This window comes from Neovison vison, chromosome 13, assembly GCF_020171115.1.
Source record: "Neovison vison isolate M4711 chromosome 13, ASM_NN_V1, whole genome shotgun sequence".
Lineage (NCBI taxonomy): Eukaryota > Metazoa > Chordata > Mammalia > Carnivora > Mustelidae > Neogale > Neogale vison.
In genome coordinates, this window is record NC_058103.1 from 107,403,190 (window position 1) to 107,423,940 (window position 20,751).

General features: G+C 33.8%; 1 protein-coding gene across 4 annotated transcripts in view; it reads right to left on the reverse strand.

Annotated features, from left to right (window-relative positions):
* Positions 1 to 8,869: 8,869 nt before the first annotated feature.
* MINDY2 (MINDY lysine 48 deubiquitinase 2) overlaps positions 8,870 to 20,751 on the reverse strand; it is a 79,047-nt gene continuing 67,165 nt past the window's right edge. Inside the window, exons 8-10 of one of the 4 annotated variants that reach the window (XR_006381757.1) lie at positions 18,997 to 19,191; positions 13,533 to 15,360; positions 8,870 to 9,788 (exon numbers count right to left, since the gene is read on the reverse strand). Coding sequence is in view for 2 of the 4 variants with exons in the window: in XM_044231802.1 (XP_044087737.1) it covers positions 15,235 to 15,360; positions 18,997 to 19,191 (321 nt within the window). In the remaining 2 variants the exon portion in view is untranslated. Of the gene's footprint in view, positions 15,361 to 18,704; positions 18,739 to 18,996; positions 19,192 to 20,751 lie in introns of those variants that run through there. The other 3 variants (XR_006381756.1, XM_044231802.1, XM_044231803.1) reach the window with 3 other exon arrangements.

Sequence of the window (20,751 nt, forward strand, 5' to 3'; positions counted from 1 at the left end):
ACTCCAATCAAAAGTAAAAGCAGCCTTATCTTATTAGGTTCTTGCTATCTGAAAATGTAGCAGCAGAGGCACTTTTCATAAAATACCATGAAAAAAATCACAAAGTGGCTGGATGTATTAAAAAAAACAAACCCAACTATCTGCTGCCTAAGAGAAGACTCAATTCAGCTTTAAAGACACACATAGGCTCAAAATGAAAGGATGAAAGACGATATTCCAAACAAACAAAACAAAAAGAAGACAAGCAAGCATAGCCATACTTAGACAAAATATATTTCAAGGCATAAAGGGTAACGAGACAAAGGTCTCTTGTTTATATAATGATAAAAGGTCCAATACAACAAGAATATATAACAGTCATAAATATATATGCATATATATGCTCTAAGCACCAAAACATATTAAGCAATTGACAAGAGATCTTAAGGGAGAGACAATAATTGTAGAGGACTTAACTATCCCACTATCAACGATAGATGGATCATTCAGACAGAAAATCAACAAGGCAACATTGGAATTGAAGCACACTTTAGAACAAATGGACTTAGACATATACAGAAAATTCCATCCAACAACAGTAGAATACACATTATTCTCAAACGCACCCACAGCATTCTACAGGATAGATCATATAGGCCACAAAACAAATCTTAGACAATTTAAGATCAAAACCATACCAAGTATCTTTTCTGACCACAGTAGTTTGCAAGGAGAAATCAACAATAGGAAAGTGAGAAGATGTACAAAATATGTGGAAACTGAACATTCTTCTAAGCAACCATGGGATCAAAGAAGAAATCAAAAAGCAAATTTAAAACCATCTCACCATCTCAGTGGGTTAAGCCGCTGCCTTCGGCTCAGGTCATGATCTCAGGATCCTGGGATCGAGTCCCGCATGGAGCCTGCTTCCTCCTCTCTCTCTCTCTGCCTGCCTCTCTGCCTACTTATGATCTCTGTCTGTCAAATAAATAAATAAAATCTTAAAAAAAAAAAAAAAGAAATTTAGAGGGGTGTCTGCTGGCTTAGTAGAGTATGCAACTCTTAATCTCAGAGTTGTGAGTTCAAGCCCCACATTGGGAATGGAGCCTACTTTTAAAAATTCTATTTATATAGAAATTAATATATATTACTATATAATATATGGTAATATAATATATATATAAAGAAATTAGATCACAAATAAATGACCTAACTGTACATTTCAGTAAATGTAAAATAAAATAAAACCAAAATAAAATAAAATAAAAATAAAACCAAATTAAAATCAAAGTTAGCAGAAGGAAGATAATAATAAAGATCAGAGTTGAAATAAAGATCAGAAAAACAATAGGAGGGTCAACAAAACTAAGAACTGGTTCTTCAAAAAGATAAAGATAAACAAAACTGACAAACCTTTAGCTACAATAACTAAAGAAATTAGGAATAAAAAAGACTCAAATGAAAGAGGAGACATTACAACTGATAATACAGAAATACTAGAATCATTACAGACTACTGTGAACAATGATATGTCAATGAATTATATAACCTAGAAGAAATGAATACATTTGTAGAAGAAATGAATACATTTGTAGAAACAAGCTATCAAGACTGAATCAGGAAGAAATAGATTTAATCAGTAAGCAAAAATCTCAACATAGAAAATGCTAGGACCAGATGGCTTCACTTGAGAATTCTACCAAACATTTAAAGAATTAACACCAATCCTCTTCAAACTCTTTCAGAATTACAGGGGGGAGGAGAGAACACTTCCAAGCTCATTCAAGGAGCCTGCATTACTTTGACACCAAAACCAGATAAGGATGTCATAAGAAAAACTACAGATCAATATCCTTGATGAATATAAATGCAAAATTCAACAATATTAGCAAACTGAATTCAAGAACACATTAAAGAGATTATACACCATGACCATATGGAATTTATCCCTGGGATGCAAGGATGGGTCAACACACAGAAATCAGTAAATGTAATACATCACAGCAATAAAACGAAAGATAAATACCACATGATTATCTCAATAGGTACAGAAAAAACATTTGGCAAAATACAACATCCTTCATGATAAAAACCCTTAACAGTCTGGGTATGGAAGGAACATACCGCAATATAATAAATAGGTCACACACTGCAGACCCACAGCTACCATTATACTTAATGGAGAAAAAAGTGAAAGCATTTCCCCCTAAGATTAGGAACAAGGCAAGGATGTCCACCTTTACCACTCCTATTCAATATGGTACTACAAGTCTAGTTAGAGCAAGTAGGCAAGACAAAGGAATAAAAGGCATCCAAATCAAAAAAGACTAAGTAAAATTGTCATTATGTACTAATATTATCCTATGTAGAAAAAATCCCAAAGAACCAGTCAAAAAACTCTTGGAATTAAGCAACAATTTCAGTAGAGTGGCAGGATATAAAATCAGCATACAGAAATTAATTGCATTCCTTTACATAATGACGAAGCATCTGAAAATGAAATAAAGAGTAATATCCCATTCACAGGAGCACCAAAAATAATAAAGTACTTAGGAATAAATTTAACCAAGGAAGTGAAAGATCTATATAATAATAACCTTGCTGAAAGAAACTGAAGACACAAATAAATGGAAAGACATTCCATGTTCAGAACAATTAACATTGTTAAAATGGCCATATCCAAAGCCTTCTATAGATTGAACACAATCTGTCAAAATTCCAAAGGCATTCTCCACAAAAATAGAAGAAACAATCCTAAAATTTATGTGGAACCATAGAAGATCCCAAATAGAAAAAGAATTCTAAGAAGAACAAAGCCAGAGGCATCATACTTCCAAATTTCAAAGTATAGTACAAAGTCATAGTAATAAAAACAGTATGGTATTGGCACAAAAATAGACACACTGACCAGTAGAACAGAATAAAGGGCCCGGAATTAAATCATGGCATATATAATATTCAACAAGAGAGCCATGCATACCCAATGGGGGAAAAGATAGTTTCTTCAACAAATGGTGTGGGAAAAACTGGATAAACACTTGCAAAACAATGAAATTGGACCCCCGTTCTCACACCACTCACAAAAATTAACTTGAAATGGATCAAAGAGTTAAACATAAGTTGTGATACCATAAAACTCCGGGAAGAAAATATAGGGGAAAACGTCATCAACATTTGTATCGGCAATAATTTGGGAGTGGAGAGAGATGCCAAATGCAAACAACAACAAAAATCAACAAATGGGATTATGTCAAACTCAAAGCTTCTGTATAGCAAAAGAAACAATTAACATAACGAAAAGACAACCTACAGAATGGGAGAAATTTTTGCAAGCCATATATTGGATAAGGGGTCACTATCTATATAAAGAACTCAGTCCACTCAACAACAAAAAATCTGATTAAAAAATGGGCAGAACTATTTAGACATTTCTTCAAAAAACATCATCAGACTTGCCAACAGACACATTGTAAAATCGGCCAACATGTCTAATCATCAGAGAAATGCAAATCAAAACCACAAAGAAATATCACCTCATATATGTTAGAATGGCTGTCATCAAGGGACACCTGTATGGTACAGTCGGTTAAGCATCTGAATTGTGGTTTGGGCTCACGTTGTGATCTCAAGGTCATGGGATGGAGCCCCAAGTCAGGCTCAGCGTAGAGTCTGCTTGGGATTCTCTCTCTCTCCCTTGCCCACCCCGCACCCTCTCTCTCTCGCTCTCAAATTAATATATTTAAATAAAAAATGGCCATCATTAAGAAGACAAGAGACAACAGGTGTTGGCAAGGATGTGGTGAAAAGGGAAGCCTTATACATTATTGGTGGAAGTGTAAATTGGCAAAAAACTATGGAAAACAATATGGAGGTTCTTTAAAAACTTAAAAATAGGTCTACCATATAATCCAGGAATTCCTCTTTTGGGCATATACCCAAAGGAAATGAAAAGAAGATTTTGACAACATATATGCACTCCCATGTTTATCACACTGTTATACACAACCTTTTATACACAACCATAGCCAAGCTACAGAAACAACCCAAATGCCTATCAACAGATGAATGGATAAAAAAGATGTGGTACATAAACACAATAAAATATTAATTGAGTCTGCTTCACTCTCTGACCTTCTCCTCGCTCATGCTCTTTCTCACTGTCTCTCTCTCTCAAATAAATAAATAAAATCTTTAAAAAAAAAAATAAATAAAAAATAAAAAAAAAATATTAATTGGCCATGAAGAAAGAAGGTATCATTCTATTTGTGACAACATGGATGGATCCTGAGCACATCATGCTAAGTGAAATAAATAAAAGGATGACAAGTACTGTTTGATACCACTTATATTTTATCTAAAAAAAATTAAACATGTAGAAAACAAAATAAAATGGTGGTTATCAGAGGACAGGGGTAAGAGTGATAGTCTTTAAGGGTACAAACTTTAACAAGTGGGAAATAAGACTTACATGTCTAATACACAGTACAATGGCTACAGACAATACTATTATACTATATGTAATGTGATAAATAGCATTATGGTGGCAATCATAATATATAAATGTATCAACATGCTGTTCACTGTGAACTTACACAATGTTACACATCAAATTTATTCAGTAAAAAAAGAAAAACTAACTTGAAATGGATCACAGACCTAACTGTAAGAATAACACCATGACATCTAGAAATCTTATAGATCCCAGATTTAAATTTTTGATTGGATACCTGAAATGTAGGTGGAAATTTCAGAAATAGAAGAAGTGGCTTAAAACGGAACACAGTCATTAGAATACATTAGGTATGCAAAAACATACTAAATTTTGTGGAGTTAAGTCTTTATAAAGGGGTATAAATCTAAAAGGCAGTGATTAAATACAAACAAGGTATGTTTTAATTTGGCCTCCAAATCCTATCTGCAGAATAAACCACCTCTAGACAGCGGCAGATTTTCAATTTGAGAGAAACTATTCTTTTGGTAAATCAAAAGCACAGAGAGAGAAGCTTCAGAAAATTTCAGGCCATAATCTTTGACCTTTTAATGGATGATCTAGTACCCCAGTGCCACCCCAACTAGAAAAAACAAAAACACTGATGTGGCGAGGGTTCAAATGCTTAGTCCCAGAATGGGACTTTATTTATTTATTTAAAAGATTTTATTTATTTATTTATTTAAAGATTTTATTTATTTATTTGACAGAGAGAGGGATCACAAGTAGGCAGAGAGGCAAGCAGAGAGAGAGGAGGAAGCAGGCTCCCTGCTGAGCAGAGAGCCCGATGCGGGGCTCGATCCCAGGGCCCTGAGATCATGACCTGAGCCGAAGGCAGCGGCTTAACCCACTGAGCCACCCAGGCGCCCCAGGATTTTATTTATTTGACAGACAAAGATCATAAGTAGGCAGAGGAACAGACAGAGAGAGGGGGGAGCCAGGCTCTCTGCTCGAGAGCCTGATGCGGGGCTTGATCCTAGGACCTGGGATCATGACCTGAGCCAAAGGCAGAGGCTTAACCTACTGAGTCCCCCAGGAGCCCCCCAGAATGGGACCTTAAAGAATTTCCTGTAGTCTCCCTATGCTGAGATTCAGATTCTGTCAAGAGTAGCCTACATCTTAAACAGGTACTTAAGTCTAAGAGGACTGATACTCTCCACATTAAAGAAGTCAAGAATGGCATGCAAATGTGTGACTGCTAACATAATTTTGAAGTAAGAGAACAGTCTTTGGAGTTGGAGAGGTTAGGTTTTAAGTTTCAAAATTGCCAGTAGCAGTGACCTTTGGCAGTCTCATGGTCTTCCAAGTTTCTGTTCCTTTAATTGTGACAATATCGGTCTCCTAAAACTGTTATGAGGATTAATAATAAGATAAACAGTGCAATGTCTGATAGGTAGTAACAGCCTAATAAATGTAGAGTATGGTTGTTATAATAGTTAGTAGTAATTTATAAGCTCCCTGTTCCAAGGACTAGGACATTCAGTGGAATGCCAGGATTTAGGGGCTATTGTATTTCATTTACCTTATCACCATTTATTTATAATGACTTACTTAGTAATGCTGGCAGTCCAGACAAACAATGAAGACTTCAGTAAAGGCCTCTGGCTGGCTCAATCAGTAGAACCTGAGATTCTTGGTCTTGGGGTCATGAGTTCAAGCCCTACTGTTGGCCTAGAGCTTACTTTAAAAAGAAAAACAGAAAAAGAAGAATTCTTTAAAGGTAATGTGTCAGCCTTTGCTCAAGTTGCCTGAAGGCTAACAGAATATGCCACCCCAAAATATGCCTCTTTGTATTATTTTGAACTGATTATTTTGAGAAACAGCAAACACAAGAGTTCTGAAAACAGAATAGAAATTACCCTTTCATAATGGAAATTTAAATTTATAAAGGAAATCTTTATTTCAGAAAGAGAATGACTAAATCACGAGAGTCTTGTCAGTGGAGAAGATATCAACTTAAAGATTTTAATATGCCAAACAAAACTTACTTTTGTTTACTGTACTTTTCCTGGTTACTTCCCCTGACCTGATCTCCCCGATATTCTTCTTTCATCTTTATCTGAATAATAATGTAATATAATATATATATTATATATAATATAATATCTTAAGCCTGAATAATAATGTAATATAATATATATATTATATATAATATAATATCTTAAGCCTGAATAATAATGTAATATAATATATATATTATATATAATATAACAATATCTTAAGCCTGAACTCAGAGTTGGTGCATCTTTCCCAAGCTTCCAAGTATACATGAGGTATACATGTTAATGTTTTTTTCTTATTAATCTGTCTTATTTACAGGGGCCTCAAGCTAAGAACTTACAAGGATAGAAGGAGAATTATTTTTTCTTCCCTGACCCTGACTTTGTTGAAGGTGCTGACTTTGGTCTGGTTGACTCTTTGTCCTCTGCTCCCAGCTTGTGCTTACTTTTAAAATGTAATGTCACAGCTTTAGTTCAAATATGGTCCTTCCTCTAAAGTCTAGGTGCCTGGGTCTCCCGGTATATTTTATTCTTGATAAATGAATAACCAAACTAGTCTTCAAGGAGAACATGCCACAATTTCCATTTTAGAATTCATTATTATTCTATGTATTAAGTTTGCCTGTTGCACATTCTTCACTATGGATCATTCTGAGTCCAGGTCAGTCTCAGCCCTTATACCAGGATCAGCATTATATTTGGAGAGAACAGAAATATGTTTGCTTTTGAGGCTTAAGTAGCCTTCTCAAGCTCCTTAAAGCCTTTCTTCTTAAAGTTCTTGGCTTTGTTAAAAAAGGAAGTTTCCCCTAGTCTATTATTAATTGTTACAATTTATTGAGTGGTTGTTATGTATCTTATACTTTATATATAGTATCATTAAACTTTGTAACAAGGTATACATTTTAGAGGTAAGAAAACAGTCTATGTAGTATTAACTTGCTCTAAGACTAGAGAGTACAAAAATGGCCTGATTTTTCAGATTTCTGCAGGTTTGAAACAGATGTGATTTCAAAAGTCAGAATTTGAAGTCAGAATTTGAACACAGACCTGGCCTAGACCTTTATGTCCTCTTCCAGATATATTTGTGAGCACAGTCTCTGGGGACAGACTGCTTGGCTTTAAATCTCAGTTCCAACAAATTTAGGTGCTACTTTATAGGATAATAGTGAGGAAAGAGACCCTGCAAGGGAAGGTATGAAAAAGGGAAGAACATGCCACTTAGTCTAGTTTTGTTGAAGCTACTATTTCCTAATTCTTCATTGACTCTGGGAGAATGCAGGATGATGCCAAGGAAAATCAGGGGCCGGGATAAAGGATTAGGAATTTGAGTTCCCTCTATCTACGTAACTTATTTATTTATTTATTTAAGATTTCATTTATTTGAGAGAGAGAAAGCACAGAGGGGCAGAGGGAGATGGGGAAGCAGGCTCCTTGCTGAGCAGGGAGCCCAATGTGGGGCTCATCCCAGGACCCCAGAATCATCCTGAGTGGAAGGCAGAGGCCTAACTGACTAAGCCACCCAGGTACCCCTATACAATTTTAATGCTATAGGAGAATACCAATTCAGTAATTCAATTTACTTATGTAAAGGATAAGCAAGCAATAACTATACAATACAGATATCTTTAAAAATTCCTCTAAATAGATATTCAAGTTCATTTCAAGTACCAATGATCATGTAATGTGCCAAGAAAATCAAGATGAGTAAGATTTGATTCCTGTTCTTAAAAGGTTCATAATCTAGGGGCGCCTGGGTGGCTCAGTGGGTTAAGCCGCTGCCTTCGGCTCAGGTCATGATCTCAGGGTCCTGGGATCGAGTCCCGCATCGGGCTCTCTGCTCAGCAGGGAGCCTGCTTCCCTCTCTCTCTCTGCCTGCCTCTCCATCTACTTGTGATTTCTCTCTGTCAAATAAATTAAAAAAAAAAAAAAGGTTCATAATCTAGCTTAAGTGCTATAACAAGGGGAGGTCAACAAAACATGTGTAATGATTAATTGTGCTTAGAGGGCTGTGGTGTCTAAGAAAACTTTCATAGAGATGTCAGACATTAGCCAGTTTGGACATTAAATTGTTGGACAAAAACTTTACATTAGGGTTGGCTTGGTATAAAGATAAAGCGATCCTTTCTCAGCTCTTTCTTAGTCTTCCAAGAGTCTAAAAGTATCAGATATAATGAATCTACCATTGGAATCAGGTAGTTAACTATTGTATGGTTTAGAGGTTTCTTTTGTTGTTGTTCATTGCCTCAAATGGATAAAAATCTGTTTTTAATCAAGAATTAGTCCAAGTATCTAAGAGTTAATCTTAGATAAATGTGAATCACTATGTCAATTCCCCATCTCTCCATTTCCCCACTTTGTAAGAAGTACCTTAATGAGATGAATATACATAGCAGAAAGACTGTTTGGTCTAAATATCAAAGTTTATTGAAATAAAATATAATCTATAATAAAAAATACTAAAGGTGTTATCACTGGTTACAGTTTTAAGTACATTAACAAAAAAATCCAACATTTTAATCCAAGAATGACACTATCCTTGTGGTACAATAACAAACATTAAATTAAATGTTGAATAATACTGAATAATTCTGTCAGAAATATTTTATACTTTCCCATCTATGGTCACTATGCCTTTTTAAAAGGAATATTCTCCAAAAGTGAAACTTTCAAACCTTGTTTAAGACATAGTTTTTATAATTAAATAGTTTAAACATAATTAGCATTTAAAACCAATTAATTTTCTTTCATAGAAATTCAGTTCAATTCTAAGTTGGGTAGATACTTTTAGGTGTCATTTGAAAAATGTATTTCAATGCTGTTTTATATCAATCTCTACGGTCACTATTACTCTCAAATTGCAATTAAAGCTGGTCATAGAGCAAAATGAATGATTTAGAAGTAGAAAGGGCATTAAGATAGCAAAGAAAAGGAGGAGGAAAGAACAAGTGTTCATACACTATATATTTAAACTCTTTAAGAACTCTATTTCAATTGGCCAGTCTTGGCCTAACACAAGAGATCTATGATATGTCATAGCAACTTCCTGACCCCAGTAGTAGGACATGAAAGTGGAGGAAGAAAATTTTTTTCTTCTTACTGCATTTCAAGATCACTTGCTCTGTAGTCATGGTACTATTTCACTTGCTATTCCCCCTGAAACTGGCCACATCCAATTATTCTGCACAATTCAAGGAAAAAGACTCAGATGCACTAACTTTAGGAGATGACTTTCAGGTCCAAGTGAAGATTATCCCTTTTGCTGACTGTTGTGTAGCATACATCAGTCTTCTATCATATTGTCCTACTTGTCATGTGTGGGTCTGTGAAAACAGTGGTTGTCATTTTATTGAGGAAAATTGCTTTTTAACAAAAACCATTTTTCAAATCCCCATCTTTAAAAATCTGTAAAGCTATGATATCCCATGTACTCTGGAAAAAAATGATTACCTCATACAACTAAGATGTAAAAAGGAATAAAAACTAACAAAATTGAGAATACCAGACATCTTCAAAGATTAAATGCCAGTCTTAGTTTTTAAACATACTGTTAGTTAGAACTACTTTATGGTGGTATTTTAGTGATAATATCCATTTGGACAGGTCACTGATTTGGGAATTTAAATGGGCATTTCAGTTTCCTGACTTCCTATTTAAAGGTGTGACTACTAGACCCAAAGAAGCCAGGATCACCTTCAGAAGAGTTTTGCTTTGTGCATTCTTTCACTACAGGATATTACAGTGAGGAAGGATATGAAATTTTTTAAGTTAATGACATTATTAAGTGATTCAAAAAAAATTCTTAAAATTAATATCAAACGTACACATTATAGAATAATACTAGAGCTTTTTGTCTTTTAAATCTATAGTGATTTATAGTTTAGGTTTTATATTTCTGCCATAGTATTTCAATACCTTATCTGGGATAGTACCATGTTCTCAAAAATACCAGTTATAAGAAGAGAAGTCTAAATCTCAGGACAATAGGACAAAGCAGAACTTGGTAATAGTTCAGCTATTGTTGAAAACTTTGACCTAGTTTTTTGAGTTTAACTTTTTTAATCAGAAAAGTGAAATTAGAAACTAGGATACTTTATGTAAAAATACATACACATATTCACAATGTATTAAACTCTAATTTCTAATAGCAGAGATACTGGTAATTAAGTAACAGATATTTGTTCATTAAAATTTAGATAGATCTTCAAAAGAAGTTAAAATTACTTGGATCCTGCATCTGTCCCTCAGACTCCATTTTCTCTGTTTTGCAGTTTTTTGGCCAAGAAGGCTTCGATTTTAAACTTCAGTTTGTTTTAAAGTGTTACTTGAAAAAAGTAACCTCAGTTCTTCATAAGATTTTCTCAGCAGCTACGGAAATATTGGATATCAGTAAAAAAAAGAAAAGACAAAATAAAAAACCACTATATTCTCAGAGAACCGAAGAATTCTGATTTTTAGTCACTTTTTCTAAAAGGAATTTATCTGCACATTATCAAATAACATTTTACACTAAAAACAGAAATAATTCAAATAGCCCTAAAAATGACAGTATTTAACAGACCTAAATGAATTCCATCCATGCGCAAAACTTTACATATATGCATTAGTAACTTGATACCACTGTACTTTGTTCCATGGAGAAAAAGGCAAAGAGAATCTAAAATATTTAGATACATGAAAGATACTGGGAAAAATAGACTTTAAATGCTTCTTAAACTCTCAAAATACTCTCAACTTTGATTAGAACACAAAAGCAACCATAAAATACACTTTGGGAAGAGATTATGCCATACTCAAAGACAAGATAATTCTACAAATTTTAACAGCATTAAAAAAACTGACTTTTAAGAAATAGCGTCATTGGGAAAAAGATCTCTACACTCAAGAACAAAAACTATAATATTTATTATTTTTTAAGTAATATTCTGAGCTTATACTATGTTCTTTATTCAGGAGTATAAAGCACTAAAAAAATGAGCATCTTTTACATATTTAAAATAAAGTGAGGCACAGAAAGTTTGCCCCTGGAAAGATAAAATTTAGATTTTGTTAGACCTAAAACAGTTCAGACTTCCACATTTCCCCGTCTGTATTTCCTTAAAATACAAATTTTGTACTATTTTTAATGCCTCCATCTTATTTTATCAAGCATTACTAAGTTTACAGTGATAGTTTAAGTTGTATGCCCAAGTGTTGTATGATAGGTAAAGCCTGTTAAGTTTTCCATTATATTTTAAAATAACTTGTATATTTAATAGGACATTAAATGAAATGTAATAATCAATTTGCTTTTTTTGCTTAAAAGAATTTTTTTTAAATAAATGAGTTTGAGGATAATTCTGGAAATTCTTGCCTTGAATATTTCTCCAGTAGGACTTTACAGATATCCACTTCATATGCCAACATTAATACAGGAACTATAACAATTCTTTCCTTAAATGTCTATTTGACTTCGAGTCCTCTTTCCTCTCAAGATCTTTCTTAGTGACCTGAGCTGGTGATTCAGTAAAAACGAAGTACTCTGGTTTTGTGCAAGTACAAAATGGTTAATGGTTAATGGTTCAGTCAACTAATCTCTGATACTGACTTGTTTGATTAAGCTAAGATCAGGAAGTATGAGGAAGAATTTGAAACATAATATGGGATAAAATGTCAAATACTAGAAATATGAGACACTAAAACAAAATATATTCCAAAACCTAATCCTAAACTTAAATCTATGCCTCATTCCACTGCTAAATGACACCTTGAAACATGGAAGAAGTTACTTCCCCTAAGCACACCAGACCCCTAAGCAGCCAATGCCAATTTTAGCTGCCTGTTTTTACTGCTTACTCTATGTATGTACATATGTATGTGTGTGTATTCTTAAATGGTAATTCTTAAATTTGAGGGAAAGTTCCCAGATTCTTTTGTTAATAAAAATCAACGGATCCTTGCTTCAGAAACACACAGATAAACACACACAAATACTTCTAAGTGTTGATAACCTATTGTAAATCACAGCATTGTTAATTCAATGGGATTACACATCAGGACAATTTTCATATTCGTAAGGAAGACTGGTCACTAAACTTAAGGAATAGCTTTTGAAAATACAAGAAAGTGTAGTGACCATATATTCACTCATTCATGTCTCTTTTGCTAAATCTAACAGCGACTGGTTGATGCAAACGTGTCCCTAATCTAGCCTATAAAGATTAACAACAAAAATGTTTAAGTTCTATCTTGTTAGCAATTCATGTAACAATTTTCAAGTACTACAAAACACTGAAGGAAAGACTTGACTATACTACTATCAAATTCCAATGTACCCAAACCAGCAATGAAACGTCTGAATGTATAATTTGTTGCCTTGAGCAAAATATAAGAAAATAAAGACACAATAGCTCTAACCTTCAAGGATGGAAAACCAGTTATCTCCAAGAAGTTTGTTTTAATAGAACTAACATTTGATTTTTTCCTCACAGTAATCAAAGCAAACATTTTATCATTATTACTCTTGGTATATCAAACTGAAGTCCAGGAATGTAAGAAAGTTTGACTTGGAAATATTACATAGAAAAAAGGTTGAATTAACAAACACATTACATTTTTTAAGTTATTTTTTTATAAGTATACATTGACATCTACTTATCTGATAGCAGCACTGCTGGTTTTGAGTGAGTTTTTTTCTTCCAGAGGGAATGCAGAATGGCAGTATTATCTTTGGAACAAATTAAGAAGATAGTAACAAATAACAGAAGAATAACTTTTACACATATATTTCTCAAGGGTAATAAATAGATAAGTATATAATTATGGAAAAATATGCCTCAAATATGCTTTTTTAAATTTCTCAGGGTTTGCTGTTTTGCTTTTTCTTATTAAAATATAGTGCACTGTCACTACTATCTATTCTAGGAAAAACAAACCCTGAGGTTTGAGTTTCCTCCTTCAACCAATAGAGTGGTATCAAGAGTAAACTTGGACTAAGGTCAACCTGCTTGAGCCAACAGAGAATTCGGTAGTACATCTGATTACTTTACCAATGTACACATATTCTAGGTTATTAACTAGAGACTCACCAAATATTCTATATCAAAGCTTTATACCCCAAACAGGTTCTCGGATGATTTATCATGCTAGCATGGGAAATCTGAAGGAGTAAACAAATGGTATAACATAACTACACATGCAATACAGAAGGACATGACATAAAAGATACAGCTTGACCCTGGATTTTTCCCTTAGAATAATTCCTTCCATAAATAAGACTTTTTATTTTTACATATAGACCCATCCTATAAATGGTCTTGGATCATGGAGAATGTTAAGGACATAGCTTAAGAACTCTAGACCACATTTTTTGGTAGTCTATTGTCACCCTAGACCCCAAGAACATTCTCCAAGTGGATGCTCAGGTTAGATTAAGATACTCTTAAACAAATTTACTGAGGCTTAGAATGTAAATCACGTAACTACTTGGAGCAGCAATAGTCTCTTCAAAAATAACTAAAACAAACTTTTAAATATAAAGCATATAAAAAGGACTATTAAGGATAGTAGAAATACAGGAAAAAAATGTGTTGCCTCATAATAAAGTTCAATAAATATTTCTTTCTGAATCCTATAAACACTACAAGATGTTATAGGTCTATTTGGTTCCCATAAGTTAAAAAAAAATCTGATTGCTTTTACCTCCTAAATCTTATCTATTTTTCAAACAGATTTTTATTAATGCCTTTTCACTAGTCTCAGAGATTATTTCTAACTTCCTTTCCGAAATGTGCTTTTTTGTTGGCTTTAATAAGTATACTTAATTTTCCAGCAAATAAACATGATTTAAATTTTAAGGTTCAAGGTAATTCTAGAAAAAGGTAGACACTGAACTATCTGCTTTTCTAAAACCCATATTTACAAGGCCTAGCATCCACTGTGGTTTCCTTCTTATACTCAGTTATCACACTGTCAATAAATAGTAACTGTAGTACAAGTTACCTATATTAAAGATTTCAAAATTCCTCAAAATTTCACAACACTACAAAGTCATTAATATCTGATTTTGATAGAATGAGTATTATTGTTATGCAATTCTTTGCTATTGGAAAAGAAATACAAATTGTTTTTTCTATCTAAATTAAACCCAAACTCCATTATTAGTTCTCAAGATAATATCTAAAATGTACATTCCTAAAGAAAGGTAAAGCTGTTCAAGGGCTGAACTAGTCCAATACAGGATTAAGGGCTATTTATTTCTGTTATTTTTTGTCTTGGTTCTTTTGTTGTTTGTTTTTGTTTTTTCTTTTTACATCCCTATATTAAACCCCTGGTTTCTCTTGAATTAGATCATAATTTAACATTGTAAAAATTAATTTCAGAAACTATTGTGCTAATATTTAGATTTCAGGAAGGAATCAGACAAAATAAGTTACCTCTATTCATTGTTAGAACAGAAGATAAAATAGCTTACTAACTGATATGAGTTATGAATGTCACTATGACACAAAATTTGCTGTGATTTGCTTATTTGGCTACAAGTGCAGTATTTTTCATGAATGATAACACACAGCATTTCCAACTTGTAACATGAAACTCCAGCTCATAAAGAGTGTACTGTGTGACTTGAAAAAGTCTGATTGTAACTAAGTAACAACCTTTCCCCTGAAAAACATGAACAAAATCCATTGGGAAATCAGGCACAGACGGTATTTATCGGTTTTTCTTCCTTTCCTCCTGTGGTTTTGTTTCTCAAGACATATAGATGCATCCAACAGAATCCAACACTTGTTACAAAATGACACAGCTATTTTTGTCCTTTTCTTTCTCTTTATCTTTTTCTCGAGGTTCCTTTCGTTTACGTTCACTATTCCCAGGTTGTCTTCTACTTGGAGAGGCTTGTGCTGGCTGGCTTTGCTTTAAGAAAAATAAACAGGAAGAAATTACCTCAACTTTCTAAGGTGCTTAATCATAGTTATCTAGAAGGAAAAACCACAAGAGTGAAAGGAATCATTAATGGAAAAAAGTTACTTGTACACAGACTTGTTATGTTACATGGTATCTGAGTAACTGCCTCTGTCATTTTGGATAGATCTAATTAATGTATCCACTATTCTCAGTAAATGGAATTTTAAACAGTAAATAATGTATAGGATTATATTCCCTGAAATCTCAAATTCAAGAAATATTTATGTTAAAGTTTAGAAAATGTTAAAAAAATAAAAGGTGATGTTTGGTAAATTAAGTTCCCTAAAACCTCATTAAACTATAATAAATCTCATTAATATAATAAACATTTTAAAGGAGAAAAATGAAAATCCTGAGAACTTTGAGTGTGAAGTAAGTGTATTCTGTGAAATAAGAACTTTTTAAATGAAAAGTTACTTATAATATGGTAGGTTTTAACTTTTAAACTTGGAATAGTCAACATTTGAACTAGGAATAGAAATAACTTGGTTTAATGGAGACCTCTATGTTTAATGTTTCATCAGACCTTAAAGCACATCTGTTTTCTTGTATACCCAAGACAAAGAAACCGTTCTGACATTGTACAGTTAAACATAAAAGAAGGGAAATATTTTTTTCATTTAATAAAATGAGATTTAATATAAAGAAACCCAATTAATAGTCACATTTTCAGTGCTTCATATGTTTAACTAGGAAAAGTGGAAAGGTGCTAATAACCTTTGTTGAATACTTAGTACATGTCAGACATTGGGTTAAGTACTAACATTATTTGTTCTTACCCACAAATCTAACAGATAAGCATTATCTTTTATTTTCCAGATAGGGAAAATGGGGCTAAGAGAAGTAAAGGACTTTGTCCAAGGTGTTAGTTACAACTAGCATGGGGAGACAGAAGCAGGAAATGGAATCCATGTCTATCTGGCTCTGAAGTCTACATTCGTCCTACCAGTACCTCATACTGCCCTCTAATTGTTACAAAAGACTTTGTTCCCATTCGTTTATATTCTTTGGAGCTATTAACAATTTAAAAAATACATTTGATTCAGTTGCACCAAAAATAATAAAATACTTAGAAAAAAACTTAACCAAAGAGATGAAAGATCTGTACTCTGAAAATTATAAAGCACTGAAACTGAAGAAACTGAAGACAACACAAAGAAATATAAAGATATTCCCCACTCATGGATTGGAAGAACAAATATTATTAAAATGTCTATACTACCCAGAGCAATCTACAGATTTAATGCAATCCCTATCAAAATTGCAACAGTATTTTTCACAGAGTTAGAACAAACAATCCTAAAATTTGCATGAAACCACAAAAAATACTGAATAGCCAAAGCAATCTTGGAAAGGAAAAACAAAACTGGAGTTCTCATAATTCCAGACTTCAAATTATATTACAGAAGTTGTAGTAATCAAAACAGTATGATTCTGGGGCACTTGGCTGGCTTAGTCAGAAGAGCATGCCACTCTTGATCTCAGGGTCATGAGTTTGAGCCCCATGTTTGGTGTGGAGATTAAAGTAAAAAAAGAAAAAACAGTATGATTCTGGCACAAAAATAGAGACATACATTAATGGAACAGGATAGAAAACATACAAATAAACCTATAGTTATGTAATCAATTAATCTTTGACAAAGGAGTAAAGAATATGCAACAGGAAAAAGTCTCTTCAACAAATGGCATTGAGAAAACTGGACAGCTCATGCAAAGCAATGAACTGGACCACTTTTGTATACCATATATAAAAATAAACTCAAAATGGATTAAGGACCTAAATGTGAGACCCAAATGTGAGAAACCATAAAAATACCAGAAGAGAGCATAGGCAATAATTTCTCTGACATCAGCCATAATAACATCTTTGTTATTATGTCAGATATGTCAGGAGACATATCTATCTCCTGACACAAGGGAAACAAAAGTAAAAATAAACTATTGGGACTACATCAAAATAAAAAGCTCTGCACAGCAAAGGAAACAATAAAACTAAAAGAAAACCTACTGAATGGTTAAAGATATTTGTAAATGACATATCTGATAAAGGGTTAGTATCCAAAATATATAAAGAACTTCTACAACTCAACACCCAGAAAACAAATGATCCAAATAAAAATGGGCAGAAGAAGGGGTGCCTGGGTGGCTTAGTTGGTTGGGCATCTGACTCTTGGTTCAGCTCAGTTCGTGGTCTCACAGTTTTGGGATTGAGCCCCATGTTGGGCTCTGCACTCAGGGCAGATTCTGCTTCAGATCCCCTCTCCCTGTCCTTCCCGCTCGCTCACTCACTCACTCCCCTTTAAGTAAATAAATAATTAAAAAATAAAAAAGTTAAAAATGGGCAAGGACAAAGACATAAACAGGCATTTCTCCAAAGAAGACATACAGATGGCCAAGAGACACACGAAAAGATACTCCACATCAGTCATCATTAGGGAAATGCAAATCAAAAGCACAATGAAATATCACCTTACATCTGTCAGAATGGCTAAATTCAAAAACATAAGACTTAGTGAGGATGTGGAGAAAAAGGAACCCTCATGCACTGGTGGTAATGCAGACTGATGCAGCTACTATGGAAGACAGTATGGAGATTCCTCAAAAAATTAAAAACAGAACTACCCTACCACCCAGCAATTATGCTACTGGGTATTTACCTAAAGAATACGAAATCCTAATTCAAAGGTATACATGCACTCCTATGTTTACTGCAGCATTATTTGTAATAGCCAAATTATGGAAGCAAACTAAGTGTCCATCAATAGACAAATGGATAGATACATGGTATATACACAATGGAATATTATTCAGCCATGAAAAAGAATGGAATCTTGCCATTTGCAACAACATGGATGGAGCTAGACAATACAGCTCTCAGTGAAATAAGCCAGAGAAGCCAGTCAGTATGATTTCACTCATATGTGGAATTTTAGAAACAAAACTAAATGAACAAAGGAAGAAAAAAAGACGAACCCAAAAATGGACTCTTAACCATAAATAACAGACAGATGCTTCCCAGAGGGAAGTGGATGGAGACGGAAGAATGGGGGGAATAGGTGAAGGTGATTAAAAGTACACTTAGTTTGACAAGCATTGAATAATGCATAGAATTGTTAAATCACTATGTTGTACACCTGAAACTAATATAACACTGTATGTTAACTATGCTGGAATTAAAATTAAAAAAACAAAAAAACAAAAAACAACTGAAGGGGCGCCTGGGTGGCTCAGTCGGTTAAGCTTCGACTCTTGATCTCAGCTCAGGTCCTGATCTCAGGGTCGTGAGTTCAAGCCCCGCGTTGGGCTCCACACTGGGCGTGGAGCCTACTTAAAAAACAAAACAAACAAAACAAAAAACAAAACTGAAAAATCTTGCCATCAGAAACTCAGGAAAAATAATTTCACTAAATGAGAAACACATTAAGATAATCACAAACTTATTATGACAATGCCATGAAACCATGGATGCTAAAATGCTAACAAAGTTCAAGAGTCAATACCTAATTTAAAAATAGTTATCTCAGTATAAATTTCTTTGTTGCTAAAGTCATCATTGTATTTAAGAACCGGAACACTAGATTTTACCTGGGCCTGTGTAGAAGCAGAAGCAGCAGCGGCTGCTGCTTGTTCCTGCTCCTGATAATATTGAGAAGCCCGTCTATCCTCTTCTTCTTGGAGTTTCTTTGCTAGTTCCAAATCACTGATTCCTTCAGGTATTTGTTCCCAATTGATCTCTTGGCTCTGCTGTTCTTGTTGTAGAGATAATGCCATAAGGTAGTCCTAAGAAATTAAATTATAACCATCTTTAGCTATGAGAGTTTACTCAAGAACCGAGGAGTGCTAAACACAGAGGTTACAAAACTAAGAGGAAGGCTTCTTAAAAACATACTAGAGTTTAAATATAAAAACTAAAGTTACCTAAGTATTTCTGTTTGAGAGCCATAATCTCAGTGATGTTGCTATTATTCTAAATATTCTTGGAATTCATTTAAAATTATTCCTAGCACTAGCACATAAAGCATTCAAAAAAGCTTTAAAAACAACTCATCTAAAAAAAAAACAACCCCCCCCCCCGCCACCCCTTGGCAAAACTTCCCTTAAACTTCCCTTAGGGGCACCTGGCTGGCTTTGTCTATAGAGCATGCATCTCTTGATCTTGGGGTCTTGAATTCAAGCCCCTTATTGGGCATAGAGCCTACTTTAAAAACAAACAAAAAAATAAGCTTCCCCCCAATTTATGAAAGAAACATGTCTGTAGAAAATTGAGAACAAAATTAAAAAGTGTAAATAAGTTAAAATTACCTTATCATTACACAAAGGTAACTATTGTTAACAACAGATATATATCCACCTAGTTTTTTCTACATTCACATAGAAACGCAAACACATTTCCCAACCTCTTGTTAATGTCATAAAAGTCGTTTTTAAAAAAATAAAAGAATTTCCCAAATCACATATTAAATGTTTTTCCAAAACACGATTTTTAAGACCAACATAGTTGCCCATCATACAGTGATATTCAATTACTTAACCACCTCCTCCTTCCTCCCACAAACACCCCCAAATTATTTCCTTTGAGAAAATGTGATGCATCTTTGCTGAAGGTTATATTATCTAACTTTACACCCATGTTTATAAAGAATTAGTATGAACGGAATTGACTACTTTGTGCATCTCCCCCTAACTACCCTCAAAATTAGAGAATTTTAATTACCCACAGAGGATATCTAAAAGGTCGTTGGCGAAGAAGACTCTGTACTATCTAGCATGAATATCTTATTCAATTCAATTTTTTCCCCTCACTTCTTCAAATTGCTCTTTGCCACATCCCATGGTCTTAAATCTACTCCTTCCTTGCAACTTCCACAGACATTATCCTTTATCTTTTTTTTCTCAGCATCTTACAACTTTACTATTGTGGCAATCTATTGTTCTACCTTCATTCCCTCTGCTCTGGTATTTTTTTACATACAGTGTTAGAAAAATCTTGCACATTTCTCTCAAGTAATATTTTTTCAAATGCCCCATAAAGTTTCTGAAGGAAAATGAGCATGTTATTATAGATATTTCTATACTTAACTTCCAAGAGTCCTAGAAAGATCAGCATTTGTTTGAATCCAGTATTCTTCTGTGCACTCACAGCTTACTATTCAAAGTGCCATTATAAAACTTAACATATAATTATTAGTTGGTCAAATATTTGCCTCTCTGTTAGACTGCAGAATTTTTGAGGACAGAGTGAAATCATTTACCTTTGAATCCCCAGGACCTTGTTACTAGTGCCAGGAACACAACTCAACAAATATTGGCTAAATGAACGGTCTCTATGTACTCGAATTG